Source organism: Mastomys coucha, unplaced genomic scaffold (assembly GCF_008632895.1).
Source record: "Mastomys coucha isolate ucsf_1 unplaced genomic scaffold, UCSF_Mcou_1 pScaffold21, whole genome shotgun sequence".
Classification (NCBI taxonomy): Eukaryota; Metazoa; Chordata; class Mammalia; order Rodentia; family Muridae; genus Mastomys; species Mastomys coucha.
Window position 1 is genome coordinate 88646391 of NW_022196904.1, and position 19346 is coordinate 88665736.

The 19346-nt window shown below is 43.6% G+C and overlaps 1 protein-coding gene across 1 annotated transcript; it reads left to right on the forward strand.

Annotated features, from left to right (window-relative positions):
* The first annotated feature begins 6050 nt into the window (after positions 1-6050).
* Positions 6051-7017, forward strand: LOC116100662 (olfactory receptor 2AT4-like). The gene has a single exon (XM_031384389.1). The coding sequence runs from the start codon at positions 6051-6053 to the stop codon at positions 7014-7016; it is 966 nt and encodes a 321-aa protein (XP_031240249.1). The 3' UTR covers position 7017.
* The last annotated feature ends 12329 nt before the right edge of the window (positions 7018-19346 follow it).

A 19346-nucleotide genomic window follows, 5' to 3' on the forward strand; every position in this document is an offset into this window, starting at 1 on the left:
TACAAAAGCAAAGGGAAAGTGAGTATGGTCAAAACAGACCCTTTAAAGGCATGATATTGGTGACCTACTTTCTGTTACTAGGCCCAGCCTCCCAGTTTCCATAACCAAGGCCACCAAATTATGACCATGTCAGTGGACTAATCCACTAATGAAGTGAGAATCCTCACAATCCAATCATTTCCCCCAAAGCCTATTAAGCAGGAAACCAAGCCTTTAACGCATGACTCCTCCAGAGACATTTTAGATCCAAACCATAGCACCTTATTCATCATAATAATATCCTATAAGGCCTCGCCTTTGAACTCAGTTCCTCACCTAGGAACTCAGTGGGATAAAAGAAATACAACAGTCCTGTGCCCACAGTTATCCCAGATCTTAGAATGCTTGCTATTACTCAGAAGCAGGTAGCCTGGGCGGATGAAGGGATAACTGAGGGATAACCACTATAAAGGGCAGTCTATATGATCTGAGTGTATTATAGACAGAGCACATAGGTCTGGGAAACAAGGACGGAAGTACGGGGCATCTCCTCTCACTAAACCTGAGAACCTGTTCCAAACATTTGATTCTCAATGTTAGATCTCTTGGCTAGTCATTTTCATTCTTTAAAGTAAGAATACATTGCCATGAGGTGACATGGGCACATGAGAGATGCCCTTCCCCCACCTCTACAGCCCCTTACCACCTGCAGCAGGCAGGAGAACTGTCCCAGGATCATGAGAGCGGGAGAGCTGGCCCTGTTCCTCACCAGCTGCAACACTCAAGAAAGTAGGCCATATACCTCACCTAGGCAATGCAATAGAACTGGCTCTGGTGGCATGGGTGTGGGTGAGACAGCATTGCCCCTTGATGACTGTGGCATTGGGTGGGCTAGCTGGGGCAGTGATGGAGAGCTGTTCCTGGTGGCAATGGTGCAGGAGAGCTGGTAGGATGACCAACTCAGCTACCACCCAGGCTCAGATCTTGTTGACCCACCCCAACATCCACCCCGTTTATGAACTGCTGGACCATGTGAAGGAGCCAGTCCTGCAGATATAAAGCTGCAACACAGGGCAACATCAGGATATCTGAAAGAAGTCCTGGTAAAGATCCATTATTGATAGTATAGCTGATGCCAGAGGTCTCAAACCAGACCAATGGCCCATTGCAATGAACATTGGCAAGTGAAGATGCATGGACAAAAGGGTACACTGTGGGACACACTGGGACACACTGGGACACACATGGGACACGTTGTGACACACCACAGCTTCCTCAGTGAGTTGTTGTTTTGTTGTTATTGTTTTGATGTTGTTGTTGTTGTTTTGTTTGTTTGTTTGCTTGCTTTATTTTGGGGGGTTGTGATGGCAAGGGGGAATACAAAGGGCCAGGGAAATGAGAGGGGTTGGAGTGCTTGATGAGAAATTCACAAAGGATCAATAAAAGGTTAAAAAGAAACAAGAATAGAATACATCTACCAGGACTCAACTGATTCATTGGCCTGGATGCTAAGATTGCCACCTGAAATTTTGGAGATCCTTATACCACAGATTCAACAGGCAAATAAGGGTATTATGTCTAATGTATTTGGTCATAAAAAGGAAACACACTTGTGGCCATGTGGTGAGAGCAAGGAGAACTATTCCTGGTACCAGAGGCATCTCAGAAAGGCATATCAGTACTCCAGAAGCAACAATGAAAGTTAGCAGGAAGTCAGCAAACCAAGACAGGAGGTTCTTTAATATTTAAAGAACCAGGTCTTCCTCTAGCTGTCTGCAATCCTGCTATAGTGGTCTAGACCCTAGGCAGAATATAGATCTCTGAGTGAGGAAACTAAATAATATCACCCCCCTACACTTCACTGTCCTTTTAGACTTCTTACTCTTTCCTGCTCTTACTTCCTGTCTCCTTTACTTTGAGGATGTGACAGGATAACAAGAACAAAGGTTACACCATGAATGTAAAATTCTGGGCCCTTGAGTACTGTTAATGATGATCTTCTCATTAGCAACAAAGTCTAGGGATAAAGCCTACTTCCATCATACACATGATGTAGGAGATACCAGGAAGTGATCCCTGGGGATGCTGCAGTGGAGCTATGGGAGATGCATCTTAAAGGAGAGTACCCAAGAGACCTGCTTGAAAGGAGAGGGCTGGGGGTTTAATGGGCCACAGCTTAGCCCAGCCTGCTGCTTCCACCAAAGCCTGGTGTGGAGAACTATTGAAGACACCAGTGCGAAACAAACCTAAAAGGTGAGTGTTGCAGGGGATTGAGGGGCCAGACACAGGCAGAGAAAGCCACAGTAAAAAGAAGAACAGGGGCTCATGGATTACATACCTGATGGGTTGGAATGTAAACAGAGGCAGGCCCTTGGGCTCCAGAATGATTATACACACACTAGCTCTTAGACCTTGAGTTAGGTACACTGGTAGGTGCAGGCAAGGTCTGCCAACAGCAGGATTCAAAGCATCTGGGCCTGGGTTTCCCCACAGAAAGACAAGGCTAAGGAGAGCCAGAGACATGGGAAACAGCAGCAAACTGAGTTCTTATGAGCTCCAGCTTTTGTGAGCACATATAGGTACTATCTACCTAAAGGAAAACTTACAAGGGCACAGATAGGGACCAAAAGAAGTGGCTCAACGAAGGAAGGTCACGAAGCTAGCGGTGAGCAGGCATTTGTATCTTGTCATCTCCCAAGTTTACGGCTTTGTCTGCTACAGTGGGTGTGACGAGAAAGAGTGTGGCTTTGTGGTGAAAACTCTCTTTCTCTCTAAGAGCACAGATCATGTGACACATGTCTTTTCATCCCCCACTCTGCCACATGCACAGGGGACACTCAGAAGGCAGTTCACTGAACTGTAAATCCTTCAGAGATCTATCCATCAATACCCTCGTTGCACAGATGAGATAAACAGTGATGAAGGTCACAGCAAGAGAGAATAAGGGCTGGTCCACCACCTGAACCCTTGATGGATGGATAGGGCTTGGACCCTACAGCTAGGCTGGCTCCAGGAACACCCTCTGCTCTTGTTCCTCACACAGTGGCCTTGGATGAGAGCCTGTCCTTCTCTTAACCTTAATTACTTAGTTTCCTTTTTTGTGTATATGTTCCATTTTTACTTGATTTATTAGTGTGTATGTATTTGTGTGTGTGAGTGTATATGAGTATCTCTGTGTGTGTGAGTGTGTATGTAAGTATGTGTGTATGTGTGTGTGGGCATGAATATGTGTGTGTATATGAGTATGCATGTGTGTATGTGTGTGAGTGTGTGTGTGTGTTTGTGAGTGTGTGTGTGAGTGGGTGAGTATGTATATGTGTGTGCCCACATGGGTGAGTATGTGTAAGTGTGTGTGTGTGTGTGTGTGTGAGTATATATATGTAAATATATGTGCATATGTGTGACTGTGTGTGATGTGTTTATGAGCTCATGTCTGAGTTTATGTGCACATGTGCTACAGTACAGATGTGAATGTCAGAGGACCACCTTTGGGATTTAGTTCTGCTTCCACTGTGGATCCAGGGATCAAACTCAGATTACCAGACTCGTGCAGCAAGAGCTTTTATCCAGCACATCATCTTGCCAGCCTAGTTTCTTCAGTTTTAATAAGCATAACTAGCAGGAAGGGCTCTGTGATGGGAGACGATGAACCTCAAGGGCAGGCTGGACATTCAGGTGACACAACCATCTGCCCTTCTCTCTCTACCAGTGGTAGAGCTGGTGCTAGAAGACTCCCTAGGCCTGGGCATGGACTGTATTACTTAGACATAGAGTATATATAATACAGGATGAAACAACCCCATCTTAGAGAATGGAGTAAGCCTGAGAGATGTGGTCATTTCCCTGGCATTTCAGCCAGCTGGTGTGGTGTCTAGGAAAGCCCCCATCCTCCTGTGTAAAGTCTCTGGCCTACAAGGCTAGGATAGCTGGAAAAGAACCCAATATTATATAATTGTTTGTGCATGAGAAATGTTTTGTTAGAAAATGGGAAAATAAAAGTCATGGGATCACTGAGATTAAAGACACAATATTATCATGATGAACTGGTTGCCACCAAATGTCAAACTCTTTAAGAAATTGAGCACCTTTGGTGCCCCTGCTCTGATGGTGGCCCAAGTCTGGACTGTCTATTAGACAATCCAGTACCACATAGCAGGCGAAATCCACAAGCTAGCCCCTCATCAGGATCTCAGCATCCATGTCTCTGTCAGCAAATAGTGGGCAGAGAAGGGAGAAGTAAGGGGCAGCTAGGACACCTCTGGGTGTGCCCTTCTCAGGTTCATACCTCCAACACAACCCCTCACCCTCAAGCTCAGTCTGATCCTGAGAAAACAGACAGGTTGAGCGAGAACTGCAATGTCCAGGTAGGGTAGGTGGTGTCCCTGAGGGTGTGAAGCTACCAGACTACTGAATCTATTGGCACATGGGGATCCGGTTCATGGAGCCTCAATTTGGAACCAATTTCCAAACTCTTTGTTAAGTCAAGGAAATATTGTCAAGGAGGTGTTTGTATTGCCTGATATCAATTTAATTCTACCACATTGAGCCTCAGAAAAATATTTGAAATTTAGTCTCTTCTGATATTATCAACTGAAAAAGGGGGAAGCCAAAATCTCTGCCCAAATATTTTTGACTTGGAAGCTTGATATCTTGATTCCTCAGGAAAGATGGAAAGGAGAAGGAGCCATGCCCCAGAAAGCAGAGACTAAGCCTAATCTTCCTGGCATTTCAGCCAGCTGGTGTGGCATCTAGGAAAGCCCCCATCCTCCTGTGCAAAGTCTCTGGCCTACAGGGATAGGATAGCTGGAAAAGAACCCAATATTATATAATTGTTTGTGCATGAGAAATGTTTTGTTAGAAAATGGGAAAATAAAAGTCATGGGATCACTGAGATTAAAGACACAATATTATCAGTGTCAGGAGACATTTGCCTCCAGTGGTCCAGGTGACAAGCATAAGGCTGAGAACAAAACAGTGTTGGTCTTTAGCTTAAGTCCCCACATCTATGGGTTAAAACGTTCCATTTTCATTCTTCGAGAGTTTGTTTCTGTAGAAACTGATACAGCAAGCATGTCTCAAGTCCTCTACAATAACACCTTCCCATCTACCCCAGGACATTATGGCACCTTCTGAGCAGAGAGCAGAGAGCAGAGAGACCTGCTGAGTGATGGCCATACAGTGATTAAATAGGGTTCTGCCTGGGCTAGGGAGAAGCAGTCAGTGGTCCTGCAGAGAACTGCCATGGATTCTGTCTTGCAGAACCACAAGAGAAGCATCATCAGGTCCCCTGACTTGACAGAGCACCTAAAACATTCTCAGTGTCACCACTTTTCCTCAAAATGACAGAGACCCTCACACTGAAAGGGGGGACAGATGTGTCAACGTAGAAGGAGACATTAGAATGCAGCAAACAAGAGAGAAGGAAGTCAGTAGTGGGTTAATAGTTACACTGAGAAGACAGGATGTTTCTATAGAGACACCCACCCTCTCCCACTGCAGGGCCACAAAGGTACCAAAAACAAAAAACAAAACCTTGAGACAAATCTCAAATAAAAAGTAAATGAGTTAATTGACTGGAGAGATCTGATATTCCCAAAAGAATCTTGTAGGACATGGAAAGAAGAGCCCAGTTCATCCATAGCGCTTAACACATCTGCAACTGCACAATGATGCCATTGTTTCCTTCATGCCTTTCTTTACCAGGAGACTTTCAGTCCTATGAGGCTAAAACCTCTCTCCTGATCAACACATCTACATGTACTCAGTGAATGACACACGGTTTTTAGATTACAGGGTACCTCTGAGGCTCTTACATTGTAAGTTTTTTTTTTTTTCTATAAGGTTTATGTTGCAAGTGCTTTACCCACCCTTGATTTTAAAGAGGGAGTTCTGGCATAGGTTGAGGAATCTGCCAGAAGACAGAACCCATGTACTTCCTCTAGAATTGACAGTAAATGAACTGGTTATCTAGAGCAGACAATGGCCATTATGTAATTCTCACCTCAGAACCTTGGGTTCTTCTGTTTACAGATTGGTGTAGAAACCTCCTGAGCGTCCAGCTTTAACACACCATGGAAAACATAGCTTGTAATGGGTCAGAGAACTCTCAGACCAGCTTCTACCTTACAGGCATCCCCTCTCTGCAAAAATCCCTCTTCCTTCCTGTCTTCTTCATCTTTCTTCTCCTCTACCTGCTCATCCTGGTGGGAAACACCCTGATCCTGGTGGCCGTGGTGGCCGAGCCCAGCCTCCATAAGCCCATGTACTTCTTCCTCATCAACCTCTCAGCTCTAGACATCCTCTTCACCACAACCACTGTCCCGAAGATGCTGTCCCTACTCCTGCTGGGAGACCGCTTCCTCAGCTTCCCTGCCTGCTTCCTGCAGATGTATTTGTTCCACAGCTTCTCCTGCTCAGAAGCCTTCATCCTGGTGGTCATGGCCTATGACCGCTATGTGGCTATCTGCCGACCTCTGCACTACCCTGTCCACATGACCCCACAGACAAACACTGCCCTGGCAGCCAGCGCCTGGATCACTGCCCTCCTCCTGCCTGTCCCAGCAGTGGTACAGACTTCCCAGATGACATTTGACAACATTGCCTACATCTACCACTGTTTCTGTGATCACCTAGCCGTGGTCCAGGCCTCCTGCTCAGACACCAGCCCCCAGACACTCATGGGCTTCTGCATCGCCATGGTGGTGTCCTTCCTCCCCCTCCTCCTTGTGCTCCTCTCCTATGCCCGCATCCTGGCCTCAGTGCTTCGGATCAATTCCAAGGAAGGGCGCTCCAAAGCCTTCTCCACCTGTAGCTCTCACCTCCTGGTGGTGGGCACCTACTACACGTCCATTGCCATAGCCTATGTGGCCTACAGGGCTGACCTCCCTGTAGACTTCCACATCATGGGCAATGTAGTCTATGCCATTCTCACACCTGTTCTCAACCCTCTCATCTACACCCTGAGGAACAAAGATGTCAAGGCAGCCATCACTAAAATGACATGTCACCAGGATCCAAAGAGTATTGGAAAGCCCTAAATTTATCCATAATGGTGTAAATTGGACTTTCCCTCGTGAACATCACCAATAGTAGAGAGGAAATCGTGGCAGATTCACTCAGCTAAAAAACCAGAACACCAATTCTCATAACATGTCTCCTCCGCTGTAAATTTTCTTACTCCAGAAAGTGAATGGATGGGATTCTTGCTCCACTTGTCCAGAGTCACTGTGAAGTTTTATAAGACAGTGAATACAACTGGGGAGGGGAGGGGTGTCACAGTCCCATGAATTCCAGAAATGTTGATTTCAGAGACTTTAGTATTTGCCTGCCAAATAATTCTTTTCTCTTGGATCTACTCTCAATTTTTCTGAAAATCCCCAGTGTTTACAACACATAGCTGTGACTCACTCTTGTCCCCTTTGCAGAAGCTACCACTTAAAACACCTCTCAAGGGAACAGTGGGAACTGCTGACTCCCTTAGCTGCCTCGGCACTACAGTCACCTCCAGCAATCTCAAGACAATTCCATAGGGGCCACGCCTCTGTCCACTAGACCATCCTGGAGTCATAGGAGGGAAGCACATCCCCCAGTCCACTAACACTCCATGAAGGAGTCTCAGCATACACACTTGGGCAGTTCCCTTACCTGTGCATATCTATGAAGGTGCCAGATCTCCTGGAACTGGAGCTATAGCCTGTTGTGAGATGCTAAATGGGTGCTGGGAATTGAACCCGGATCCTGTGGAAGAACCACCATTGTTCCTAACTACTGAGCCATCTTTCCATCCTGGGAAGTTTCTTTCTAAATACCTGTTCTGTTCATCCAGGTACTGAACAAAAGTGTACAAAGTATTTAGGTGGTAAGAGATAGGGGGAACCTGGGTGCTGAATATTCTCTTTTCACATGTATTCTTATTCCAATATCTGGAGTTTCTGCCAATCCAGTCTCTAACCATTCATCATGTAAAACTCAGCATAGCTTGACAAAAACCTTAACACACCTGTGATGAGGGAATCTCAGTTGGAGACTTCCCTTCATTAGATTGCTCGCAGGCATGCCGGCAGGACATTTTCTTGAGTTCAGCCCTCAGAGAGTAATACCATTCCAGAGCAGATGTGCCTAGACTGTGACAGTGGCCCTGTAAAGCAGAAGAGAGTCAATAAGCATTGCCCTCCATGATTCCTGATTCCTGTTTCAGTTCCTGCCTCCAGGTTCCTTCCTGTGTCTCTCCTTGTGTCTTTCTTGTGGATTCACTCAAACATAAAATATAAGTCAAATAAACTCTTTCCTCCACATGTTGCTTTTGGTTGTGGTGTATTGTCACAATAACAAAAAATTGACTAGGATAGAGTCGATAATGATGCAACTCAGGGCTTGGTTAGTCCTGGCATGCTACTTTCAGCAGTCTGGGGCCACTAGACCACAGCAGTCTCAATCTGTGGGTCACAACCCCTTTGGCAAACTTCTATCTCCAAAAAATATTTACATTATGATTCTTAACAATTACAAATCACAGTTTATATGTTTTATAATGCAGCAGCGTGGTGAGGAGGGGATGCCTTGGTGGGCATGGGCACCACCTAAGGGATCAGCCATAAAACTGGTCTAGTATAAAATAAAGTTTATTTGACAAGAAAGAAGGGAAGAGGCCAGCAGAGAACACATGGAGGAGGGAGCGAGGGAAGGAGGAATGAGGGAAGGAGGAAGATAGGAAGAGAGAGAAGAGAGGCTGGGGGGATGAGAGAGGAGAAGCAAGAATGTGAGCCAGGCTCATACCTGTCTGTTGCTAGGTAACTGTTGGGCAGAGCCTAGAGGAAAAGCTAACAACAACAGAAATAGCGTATGGTTGGGGGTTGCCACAGATGAGAAACTGTATCAAAGGGTCAGAGCATTAGGAAGGTTGAGAGTCAGCCCTAGAGTTTACAACAAAAGCCTTCTTAAAGCCAAGTCAAGCTTTGTTTACTGGAAAACGGATTGGAACACACGTCCTTCCATCTAAACCTTATCTACTCTCCAGCATGCCTAGTCTTCACTCTTGGTCTAGATTCTCTTTGTCTAGTGATGTCTAGATTCCAGTGAGACCTCAATCTTCAAGTTCAAGAGAGACAGGTGACTCAGTAATCTAGCCCTTGAGTTTCAATTAGAATTTAGCCTAAGGATGTGGAGAGGAAGTTTCACTCTCTCTGCCCCATTTCCAACCAATGAACAACTCTAACACTTCCCCAATATGTTAACTTGCACCCAGCTGGAATTGTGGGCTAGAATGTCTCTTTGAGCATGAACGTCAGTTTTCAATGAAAGCTTTTGCTTTCCATCTTCCAGCCTTCTAGACCACACAAAGGATCAGGCACACAGAAAGTAGATTGGTGTGGTAATGGAGCTTGGGGTAGTTTTACCTTCACTCCCTATCTTCTTGGGGCTTCTTTTAAATATTTATCATAAGTAGAGGCAAAAGAGTAACCACATAAGCATCAATAATATTTTTTACCATCAGTAATGGGATCCAGTGCCCTCTTCTGGTATGTCTGAAGACAGCCTCAGTGTCATATACATAAAATAAATACATATAAAAAATAAACAAACAAAAAACCCATAGAGAGCCATCACCAAACATCTATCAAGATGATTACTCTAAAAACAAAAAAATATGTAGCTGGGCATACTAGAGCATGCCTTTAATCCCAGCACTCAGAGGGTAGAGACAGGTGGATCTCTGAGTTTGGGACTAGTCTGGTCTACATAGAGAGTCTATAGAGAGAGACCTTGTCTTAAAGAAAAATACATTTTGGAGGCTAGCAAAGTGACTCTGCATAGACACACTTGCCCCTGAGTTCCATCCTTACGACCCACATGGTCTTGTGGAAGAGGGAACCTAACTGCTACAGTTTTCCTCTGACCCCCACATGTGCATTCTGACAGGATGTGGAGAAAACAGAAAGTCTGAGAGCTGTTGGAGGGGACGTAATGTCGTAGAGCTGGTCTGGAAGACAGTGTGCCAGGTCCTTAACCAGTTAAACCAAGCTGGGGTGTAGCGGTACACACCTTTAATCCAGGCACTCAGGATGGGCTGGGGTGGGAGGGAGGTTGATCTCTGTGAGTCTGAGACCAACCTGGCTTACATAGTGAGTTCCAGGCCAGCCAGGGCTATCAAATCTAAACAAACTTACTGTAGGATCTAGCAATGCTAGGTAAATCACGAAAGGAACTGAAATCGAGAGCCCGCAGAGGTACATGTTTATCTGAATTCATAGCACCAGTATTTACTATATTTGAAAGGTAGAAAGTACATAACTGTCTACTGACAGATGACTACGAAGCAACATGGGTGTGTGCGATGTATTTAGCCATTCTTTTTTTCATAGTTCTCTGTTAATTGTTGATTTTCTTTTCAACTTAAAATGTTCTCCAAGTCAAGTGTAGCTGTCCTGTTGAAAATATCCAAGCACATTAGCACTGTGACTCATGCCTGCATAAGGCTTATGTAACACACATTCTGCCTCTGTAGGCTTGAATCACGGCACTATTGGCCATAAGTCCAATGAACTGACAGTATGCATTAAATAAAGAGTCTTTAAACACAAACATTTGTGAAGTCAGGCTATGTGTTATTGGCTGACAGAAATGATAGCTATAGACCTTGGGGAATTTAACCCTTTACTTCCCTACACAATGATTCATGTCCACTATTTCCATGTAACTTTATAGAAAATAATTCTTGCAAATGACAAAATTGGGTGCTTTGAGGCCATTTTCTCATAGAGTGGTTGTGCCACCTAGGCTCCTGGAAGTAACTATTTGGTTCCCGTATTTGCTAAAGTCTGATATGATTCAACTTTGAAACTTTTGCCTTTATGTGTATTTGTGTGTAAGGAAATGTATATGTGTTCATGTGTGTGCACATGTGTGTATCGGTGCATTGGTGCATGTGGAGGCCAGATGTTAATGATGGTTTTCTTCACTTTGTTCATCTTATTTCCCAAGGCAGTTTCTGTCACCAAGTCTGGTACTCACTGACCCTGGATTGGACAGCAAGCTGTGGGGAGCCACCTATCTCCACCTTCTCTGTGCTTGGATAACATGGGTGCACCATACTGCTCTGTTGGAGGCCGTGCAAGAGGACCAGCAAAACCGTAACTTTAAGTTTTTCAAACCTTATTTTTAATGATGGTTCTTAAACACTTCAACCTCCATTGTAGCCTACCCTCCACCAGAGGTAGGGGAAAAGAAAGGATATTGGGGAAGTGGACCTGTTCAGATATGGTTCTTTGGAGTAACTCCCATCTGTGTTGTCTGGAAATCAGCAGTTCAGTTCATAGGTGAGCAGCAGCAGCTCAATCCACTCGAAAACACTTCACAAAAACACCAGCAGTCCAGTTAGGCAGAACTGGGTTAGCAACAGTGGTGACACAACCTACCAGACACGCCAGACCTCTGCTTGAGTCAGCAGGAGGGACCCACAGGAACACCAGAAGTTCTCTGCTGTACCTTTCTCAGGGAAGTGAAGATCAGTGAAGATGCAAGACCCACAAGCATTACACAGCCAGCTGTGCCAGCAAGCCAAGCTCTCTCTCCTTCGAGTTCTATTTATACCCTCCAAACATCAGGTGTCCTCCACCTCAAGGTGCCTTGCCTCAGTGCACGCATCCAATCAGCCCCAGTCTTTGGAGTCCTGACAAATGCAGCTCAATTATGCCATGTAAGGTGGACCAATACATGTGTGTTGTTATCGAAGAATCCTTCATCATGTGTCCTTTCACATGTTTGCTTTAGCAGAACATCCTCTCTCCTGTGTCTGCTTCAGTGAAACGTCCTTCACAAGTCTGCCTTAGCCTTTCACACCCGTGTCTGCTTCAGGAAAACACTATCTAACACAACTGACTCTCCAAAGAACCCTTAAGTTTCCACATCACAAAACAGCTTTAGAACTCATGGAATGCAGCTTGCCAGTTAGCACAATCATGATTGGTGTGCCTTGGAGAAGTGGAGCCCGAAGGACCTTGTGTCCCAAGAACTTCATGCTGTTGTGGAGTTTCACTCTGCTTATTGCCCTCACAGTCTTATGTCCTTCATAATCTATGAGTTGTGTGAAAACTCTAAGGGGGGTCCAGCCCTTCACTGTGTCATTAGCACTTACAATATCAGTGATTGATGTTTTCCAAGCATTACTGCTGAAGCAGATTAATGATTCAGCTGCCACCCTCAGAAAGAACTTAGAGATGTAGACTGTTAGTAAAGATAGGTTAAGATGTTTTCGTTAGTGGCTCTGATGTAGAAAATCTCGGGGAACAGTTTAGAAAGACACACTTTTAATTATTGAGCGAGGGATGTTTTTAAGGTCAGCAGGCCGACTAGTATTAGCAGATGTGCCTCTTTTGCTGAAGCTGGGCTGGTCAAGCTGATGATTAATTTCTTATATCCATTTTTGTCCTCAGCTTCCTGATATAATTTAATAAAAAATTGCTAATGAGTAGATGTGCTCTCTGAGGCTTTAAAGTACAAATGACTGTTTTTTATATAAAGTTTAGATTTGTGATTCTTTTAAGATTTTTATAAGTTTACCTTTTAAGGTAAACAATAAGATACTCACTTTCTGTGAAACCACAAATTTCAGCCTGCCAGGAAGAGAAACTGACTGAGAAATTACCTTGCTTGCTTATACTTTGGTAATCTATAACAAGTTGCTTAGTTACAAATGTATTTGGGTTCTTGGGAATATTTGTGTTTTTTAATCCATAATATGTAAAACATTTGATCATATGAGTGTATTGGGTAACATGATTTTTCTTACGTATAGTCCTTGTAATGATTCACGCCAAGAAAAATAGAATTTAACCACATTGTGATTTGTGTATTGCTTAAAAGATTTTGCTAGGATATATAAGCTCTGGGAAAAAACATGAACTTGCTGGATCTTTGCCCCATCAACCTAAAGTTTCTATGTGTGAGAGCGTCTCCCCCTACTCCCCTCCACCTGTGTGTGTGTGTGTGTGTGTGTGTGTGTGTGTGTGTGTGTGTGTGTATGTGTGTGTTATTTTACTCCCTTTCTTCCTGGCCCCTGAGAGCTTCCCACCAGCCCCAGAGAATCAAGTTTTGTTCCCTCAGAGAAAAGTCTGCCGAGTGATCAATCACAAACACCATGCCCTGCCTCAGTTTACCTGTCACAGCAGGCCTCCAACACCACTCCCAGCGTTTTAGACGCACGTGGAGATCCAAACTCAGAAAAAGCACTTTACTAAGCCATGTCCCCAGGTTGAAGCTTTGCCATTCCTACCAAGCTGAAGAGCTGACTGGATCTGTTGAATTTACATCTCTGCTTACTAATGAATATGGATCTGTGTGTATTTACTCTCAGCAGGCAGCAAATCTCTCTGTGCAATTGCATATTGGGAAATTACTTCTTTGCTTTATATTTCCTCTTATTTTACCTTTCTGGGGGACTCTTGTCTGTTTGCTCATTACAGACGTTAAATGTCACATCTGCTAGCCCACTCTGCAGCTTGTTCTTTTTAAGGTGAAATCCTTGATGTGGTAGACTTGAATTTGTCACATTTATGACCCAACTGCTTTCAGTGTGTCCAGCCATCTGTGTCACAAAGAAATTCCCGACTCTCCTAAGTCTTCCTTTTAGTTCTTACATTTATATCTTGAGTACACGTGGAGTTTCTGCCCCAGGCATAAGAAAGGAATCTTTCTATCCATATTGAAAGCCATTTCTTTTTTTCCTCAAATTCATCTTTTTAAGAAGTCTGTCCCAGAGCCAGGTGAGGTGGTACATGCCTTTAATCTCAGCACTTAGGAGGCAGAGTTGGGTGGATCTCTGTGAGTTCAAGGCCAGCCTAGTCTACATAATGGGTTCCAGGATAGCCAGGGCTACATAGCAATACACTGTCTCAAAAACAAAACAAAGCGGTCTGTCTTGGGAGCTGCAGAGATGCCACACTTGTCAAGAGTGCTTGCTGCTTCGAGAAAACCTGAGTTCAGTTCCCAGAACCTACCTCAAGCAGCTTACACCCACCTGTAACTTCAGCTTCAGGGAACCTGATGTCCATTTTTGTCCTCCATGGATAATGGATACACATGGCATACACACAGAAATAAATAGATGTTCATTAAAAGGGAAAATAAAACTTTTGTAAAACTCTGTCCTTCATTGTTCTATAAAATCCTCATATACCATGCCTGATTGTGGATTGCCTATTCTTATTGTCAGTTGTCTGCTGCTAGACAGGAGGATGACCTTTGACCTTACCATGTATCTCAGAGTTAACTTAGCTGTTTGTATATTCTTCTGTCTCCTGTTTAAACCACTTACAAGTATCTTTTCTAGATAGGCTGTAAAGAAAAAAGAATACTTCTAAGTAGTAACCAGTCTCCAACCAAGCCCTACTGTGACGAATGATGGTTACCTTGTTAATGCTTTCATGTATTAGAAAAGTCATAAGGAGACAGGAATCTATGTCCTCCTACCTATCAAAGGTGTCACTCAAGAGCTAATGAGATTGAGGACCTAAGTGCCATCCCCAAACCCATAGTGGGAACAAAATCTTGGTTCCTAAAAGTCCTCTGACTTCTGCATGCTTTGGTGTGCATGTCCTCACACTCCCTCACATATACAAGTAATAATACACAAATAAAGAAATATATAAATAAATAAATAAATAAATAAATATTTAAAAAGTAATGTCATTCAGCATTTGTGTCCATGTTCACACAACACACACACACACACACACACACATACACATCACATCACATTAGGTTCTATATTGCATAGCTCCAAGGATAGAGAATATACACTTCTGAAAGACTTGCAGTAAATGGAAGAAAACCCATAGCTACAGCTGTCTATGCTCATTAGTGTCCCTTCCTTATCATCACAGGAAGAACAGATGGCAGGTGTGTACCCGAGAACCAAGTCAAGGGTCAGTGTTCTTCACAAGGCTCAAGGACCCAAGGGTGGTTGGTGGTGACACTGAATATCAAATTTCCCTACATTCTCCAGGCCTTACCACCCACAGTGTTCAAACTTCAGGGAAATCATGCTGATGGATTATTAAAATGCAAGATGCCAGGCTCCCACCTGCCTTCCTTGATCTAACGAATATGAGTGGGGCCCAGGGATTTGCATTTGTCTTAGTTAGGGTTCCATTGCTTTGAAGAGACACCATGACCAAGGCAACTCTTATAAAGGACAACATTTAATTGGGGCTGGCTTACAGTTTCAGAAGCTTAACCCATGATCATCATGGAAGGAAGTATGACAGCGTGTAGGGTAGACATGGTGCTGAAGAGGGAGCTAAGAGTTCTACATCTTGGTCCAAAGGGAGCCAGAAGGAGACTATATGCCACACTGGGCATAGTTTGAGTGTAGGAGACCTTGAGGTCTCCACCTCACCACTCCCACACTTGAATCCCACCCCCACACTTCCTCCAAGAAGCATTTAAACATGAACATGAATCTATGGGGGCCATAGCTATTCAACCACCACAGCATTCTGACATAATAAGGAAATAGTGAGTGCTAAGCATGTGTGGTTTTTGATCTTACTGTACAGAATGGTATCTTTAATATAGTGCCCATAAAATCGCCCAGAAATGTCCTGGGACTTTCTTCTGGTGGAAAAAATTATCAGAAAGTAAATTTATTGACCTTTCTTTTGCCAGAGAATGACATACTTCATACCCCCACGAGATTCTTCTTGCCTTACCTGACAGGAACTCTAGTCTGTTTCTCAACATTTACACCTTTCTTTATCAGGAGCCTAAAAATAGCCACTGTTCTCCTTCCTTCTAAATTATTTTTTGTTATGTTTTGCCCCATTTTACACTGCTTTCCCCAGAAGTCTCAAATACTTCTTACACATAAAATACAAATAAATATACAACATGCATTGGTATAATTATGAAGATATCTACTTCAAACAAAATAATGAGCACCAGAAAGACTTGCTGTTATCATTTTATATTACTTTTTCTTTTCAGTAGGTTGTCTTGGGTAATTTCTAGATTTTTCCATACATGAACTGTTTAATGAATGTTCTTTCTGGAGAGGTTGCTATCAGACCTGAGAAGCATGAAGGGAAGTATCAGGGTTTATGTGCTGGTAAGTTTTAAGTGTCATCTTGACACAAACTAGAGCCACCTACAAACATTGTCTGAATAAAGAATTTTCTAAATCAAGTTGGCTTGTAGCCATGTCAATATGGGGTTTCCCTGATTCTTAACTGTTCTTGGAAGAGCCAGTCCACTGTAGGCAGTACCATTCCCTATGCTAGGAGATCCTGAACTGTGTAAAACAAGGAGAGAGCTAGTTGAGAGCAGGCAAGGAAGTAAGCCTGTGCACATTCATTTCTCTCTGCTCTTGGCAGAGGGTGCTTCTTGTGTGGCTTGCTTCTTGAGTTCCTGTCTTGACTTCCCCCTGTAATCAAATGTAACTTAGAATTCTAAGTGGAAAGAACCCCTCCTCCCTTGATTTTGTTTTTGCCAGATATATCATCACAGCAACAGAAATGATGGTGGGACAAGAGAAGCATGGGTATCAGGGTCTAGGAGAAGCCGAGAGTTGGTGCTATTGTGTGTTGTAGGAGCCCAGTGAGGTACCCTGGTATTTTTCTGTCTTACTAGGGCCTCCTCCCAGGCTGGGATCCCCTCCATTTCAGTTGTCTGTGAGGCTAATATCCATAGAACTTATTACTTTTGAAATTGTTCCTTCAGTAAAACTTTTGTTTGGTTAAATCAACTGAAGGTGTTCTCTGTTATTTCAAACAAGACTCTGAGAGCTATTGATAGTTTGTTTTCTGTCACTTACAACCAAAAATGTTTTGGTTAGGTTGCAGCAGAATGCTCTTCTGCCCCTGCCCTCCCTTCACATGCAGAGCCAACCACTGGGATATCTTCCTAATACTCCCAAGTCAGTCTCTAGAAAGAGGAAGGTCAGGATGAATGGCGCCTGAAGCACACACTGAACAGTCAATATGGTGTCAAGACTTCTTCATGATTCTTTCCTCTCCTTTACCCAGAATCCTCCCCTTCTAACACCATCTTTAGGAGTTGGGATGCAAGGAAAATGATCCTGTTTATTCCTATTTCCCACCCATGCAGCACAAGAACGAGAGAACTGCCTCTGGGACCATCTGAATCGGTGAACACAAGGACAAGAAAGGACGTCCAGGCTGAGCAGCTGATGGAGAAGAAAAGCTTGGGAATAGGAAATGTAGCCTGAGGGGCTATGGACAGAGAACAAGATGGAGGGCTATGATTCCATCTATATAGTCATAATGGCCTGTCTGGTCCATGGTCACAGCCATCATCCCCTTATCCACAGCCACCATCTCAGTCCTTCCCCTTCACTTCAAATCTGAGTAGCCTGATGACACAAATTCCTCTTTCTGATTCCTTCTGATGGTCTTGGGTCTCCCATACAAATGAGACTACACATCTGTAGCAGCTTCTTCCTTTGATAATGGGCTCTAGCCTCCTCTTGGACTGCCTGCCTTCCACTCCAGTCCATCTAGTTGTCTGTGCCCTCTTGTCATCCAGCAATGCCCGAAGGAAGATGGAGAGTCATCTCAGTTTCCAGAGCTCAGAACAAAGTCAGAACAAAATCTAAAGTAGCTTGCTTTTTTTTTAATTTATGGGTTTTTATTTGTTGTTTTGTTTTTGAGATAGGACCTTATAATGCAGCAAGACTGGCCTCAAACTTAAAATACACCTCCTACCTCAGGCTCCTGAGTGCTGAGATTTCAGGTGTACACCACCACCCCATACTACTCCCTAGCCAAGGGCTAAATACTGTGAGTTAAGAGGTAGTGTGTTAGACAGGAAGTCATCAGTGGATATTGTAGGGAGGAATACAAAGAGGAAAGAAAGAGAGAAACAGAGACAGAGAGACAGACACACACACAGACAGAGACAGAGAGAGAAAGAGAGACAGAGACAGAGAGAGAGGCAGAGAGACAGAGAGAGAGACAGAGAGAAAGAGAGAGACAGAGAGAGACAGAGAGACAGAGACAGAGAGAGACAGAGAGACAGAGACAGACTATCTCAGAGTCTAAATGGAGGAAGATGAGCAGAAGAAGAACATTTCTCATTAGGCTATTAGATGTCCTCGAAGCAAAATGTCAGTGAATTCAATAGAGTATCTCAAAATAAATAGTAAGAAAGTTCCATGAAATAGAGAACTAATTCCACAGCATTAAAGGCTATAGTAGATGTCAAGAAGAATAAATGGGAGTAGGAAATGGGTTACTTGTGCACACTGCCATGTCATACTGCACAAGGTCATGATCAAGCTTAAAGAGAAAGTAAAAGCCTTTCTCCACATCAGGGCCACATGATGACCAGTGCTCACTCAGGGCTAAAGGCAGCAGACAGACGTTTCAGAGACAGGAAGTGGGAGCAGAGCACCCGTGGGCTCCACTCTGAAAGCCTGTTATGTAACGCAACACTGACAGCTAGCAGACTACTCAAAATAAAGAATGGCCAGAATTAAGAATCAGTGATAAAAGTGACAATGATGAGTAGCATTTAAATATAGAACCTAGACTGAAGCATTCTGGGACTTACAATGATGAGTAGCATTTAAATACAGAACCTAGACTGAAGCATTCTGGGAATTACAGCTACAGAATAAAAATTAATGTTCTGAACTTTGACAAAGTAAAATTAATGATACAACAAATATCGTTCAGGATCAAAGAACAAGTATACAAAGTTAATATCCTTTAAAATGAAACGAGAAATTAGAAAGTAACAGCTTCTATTAATGTTTTCCAGTCCTTTTTCCTTTAGTAACCCATGTGCTTCATTTAGTAGTTAACATCTCTCAAGCAAAAGGCACATTTATCTTTATTGTTTTTTAGGTTAGCAGACAAAGTAAGGATGCAACTGTGTCCTTTATGCTCATTTGTTCCCCTCCCCCACAGCTACCTCCCTGTCTCCCCCTCCTCTTCAGCTGGTTCCTCATCTCCTAGTTAGTGCCCCCCCTTCTGCTTTCTGATCACATGGAAACTTAGGACCTCTTCCTACCTTCCCCTGTTCTCTTCTGCAGTTTCATGACCTAAAGAATGCACATATAAATATGTGTGCATGCTCGCACGCACACACACACACACACACAGAGAGAGAGAGAGAGAGAGAACATACCATGTGCAGTATGTGTCTTTCTGAGTCTTACTTGTTTTACTTAGCACAGTGACCTTTCAATAGCAGACACGTTCCTGAAATATGCCATGACTTTATTTCTTTATACAGCTGCAATAAATTCCACCAGGTATAAGCACCTCCTTTTATCTATCCATTCATCTGTTGTGGGACTTTCACCTAGTTCCATTTCCTGGCTATACTGCAGCTATAATGAAAATTACAAG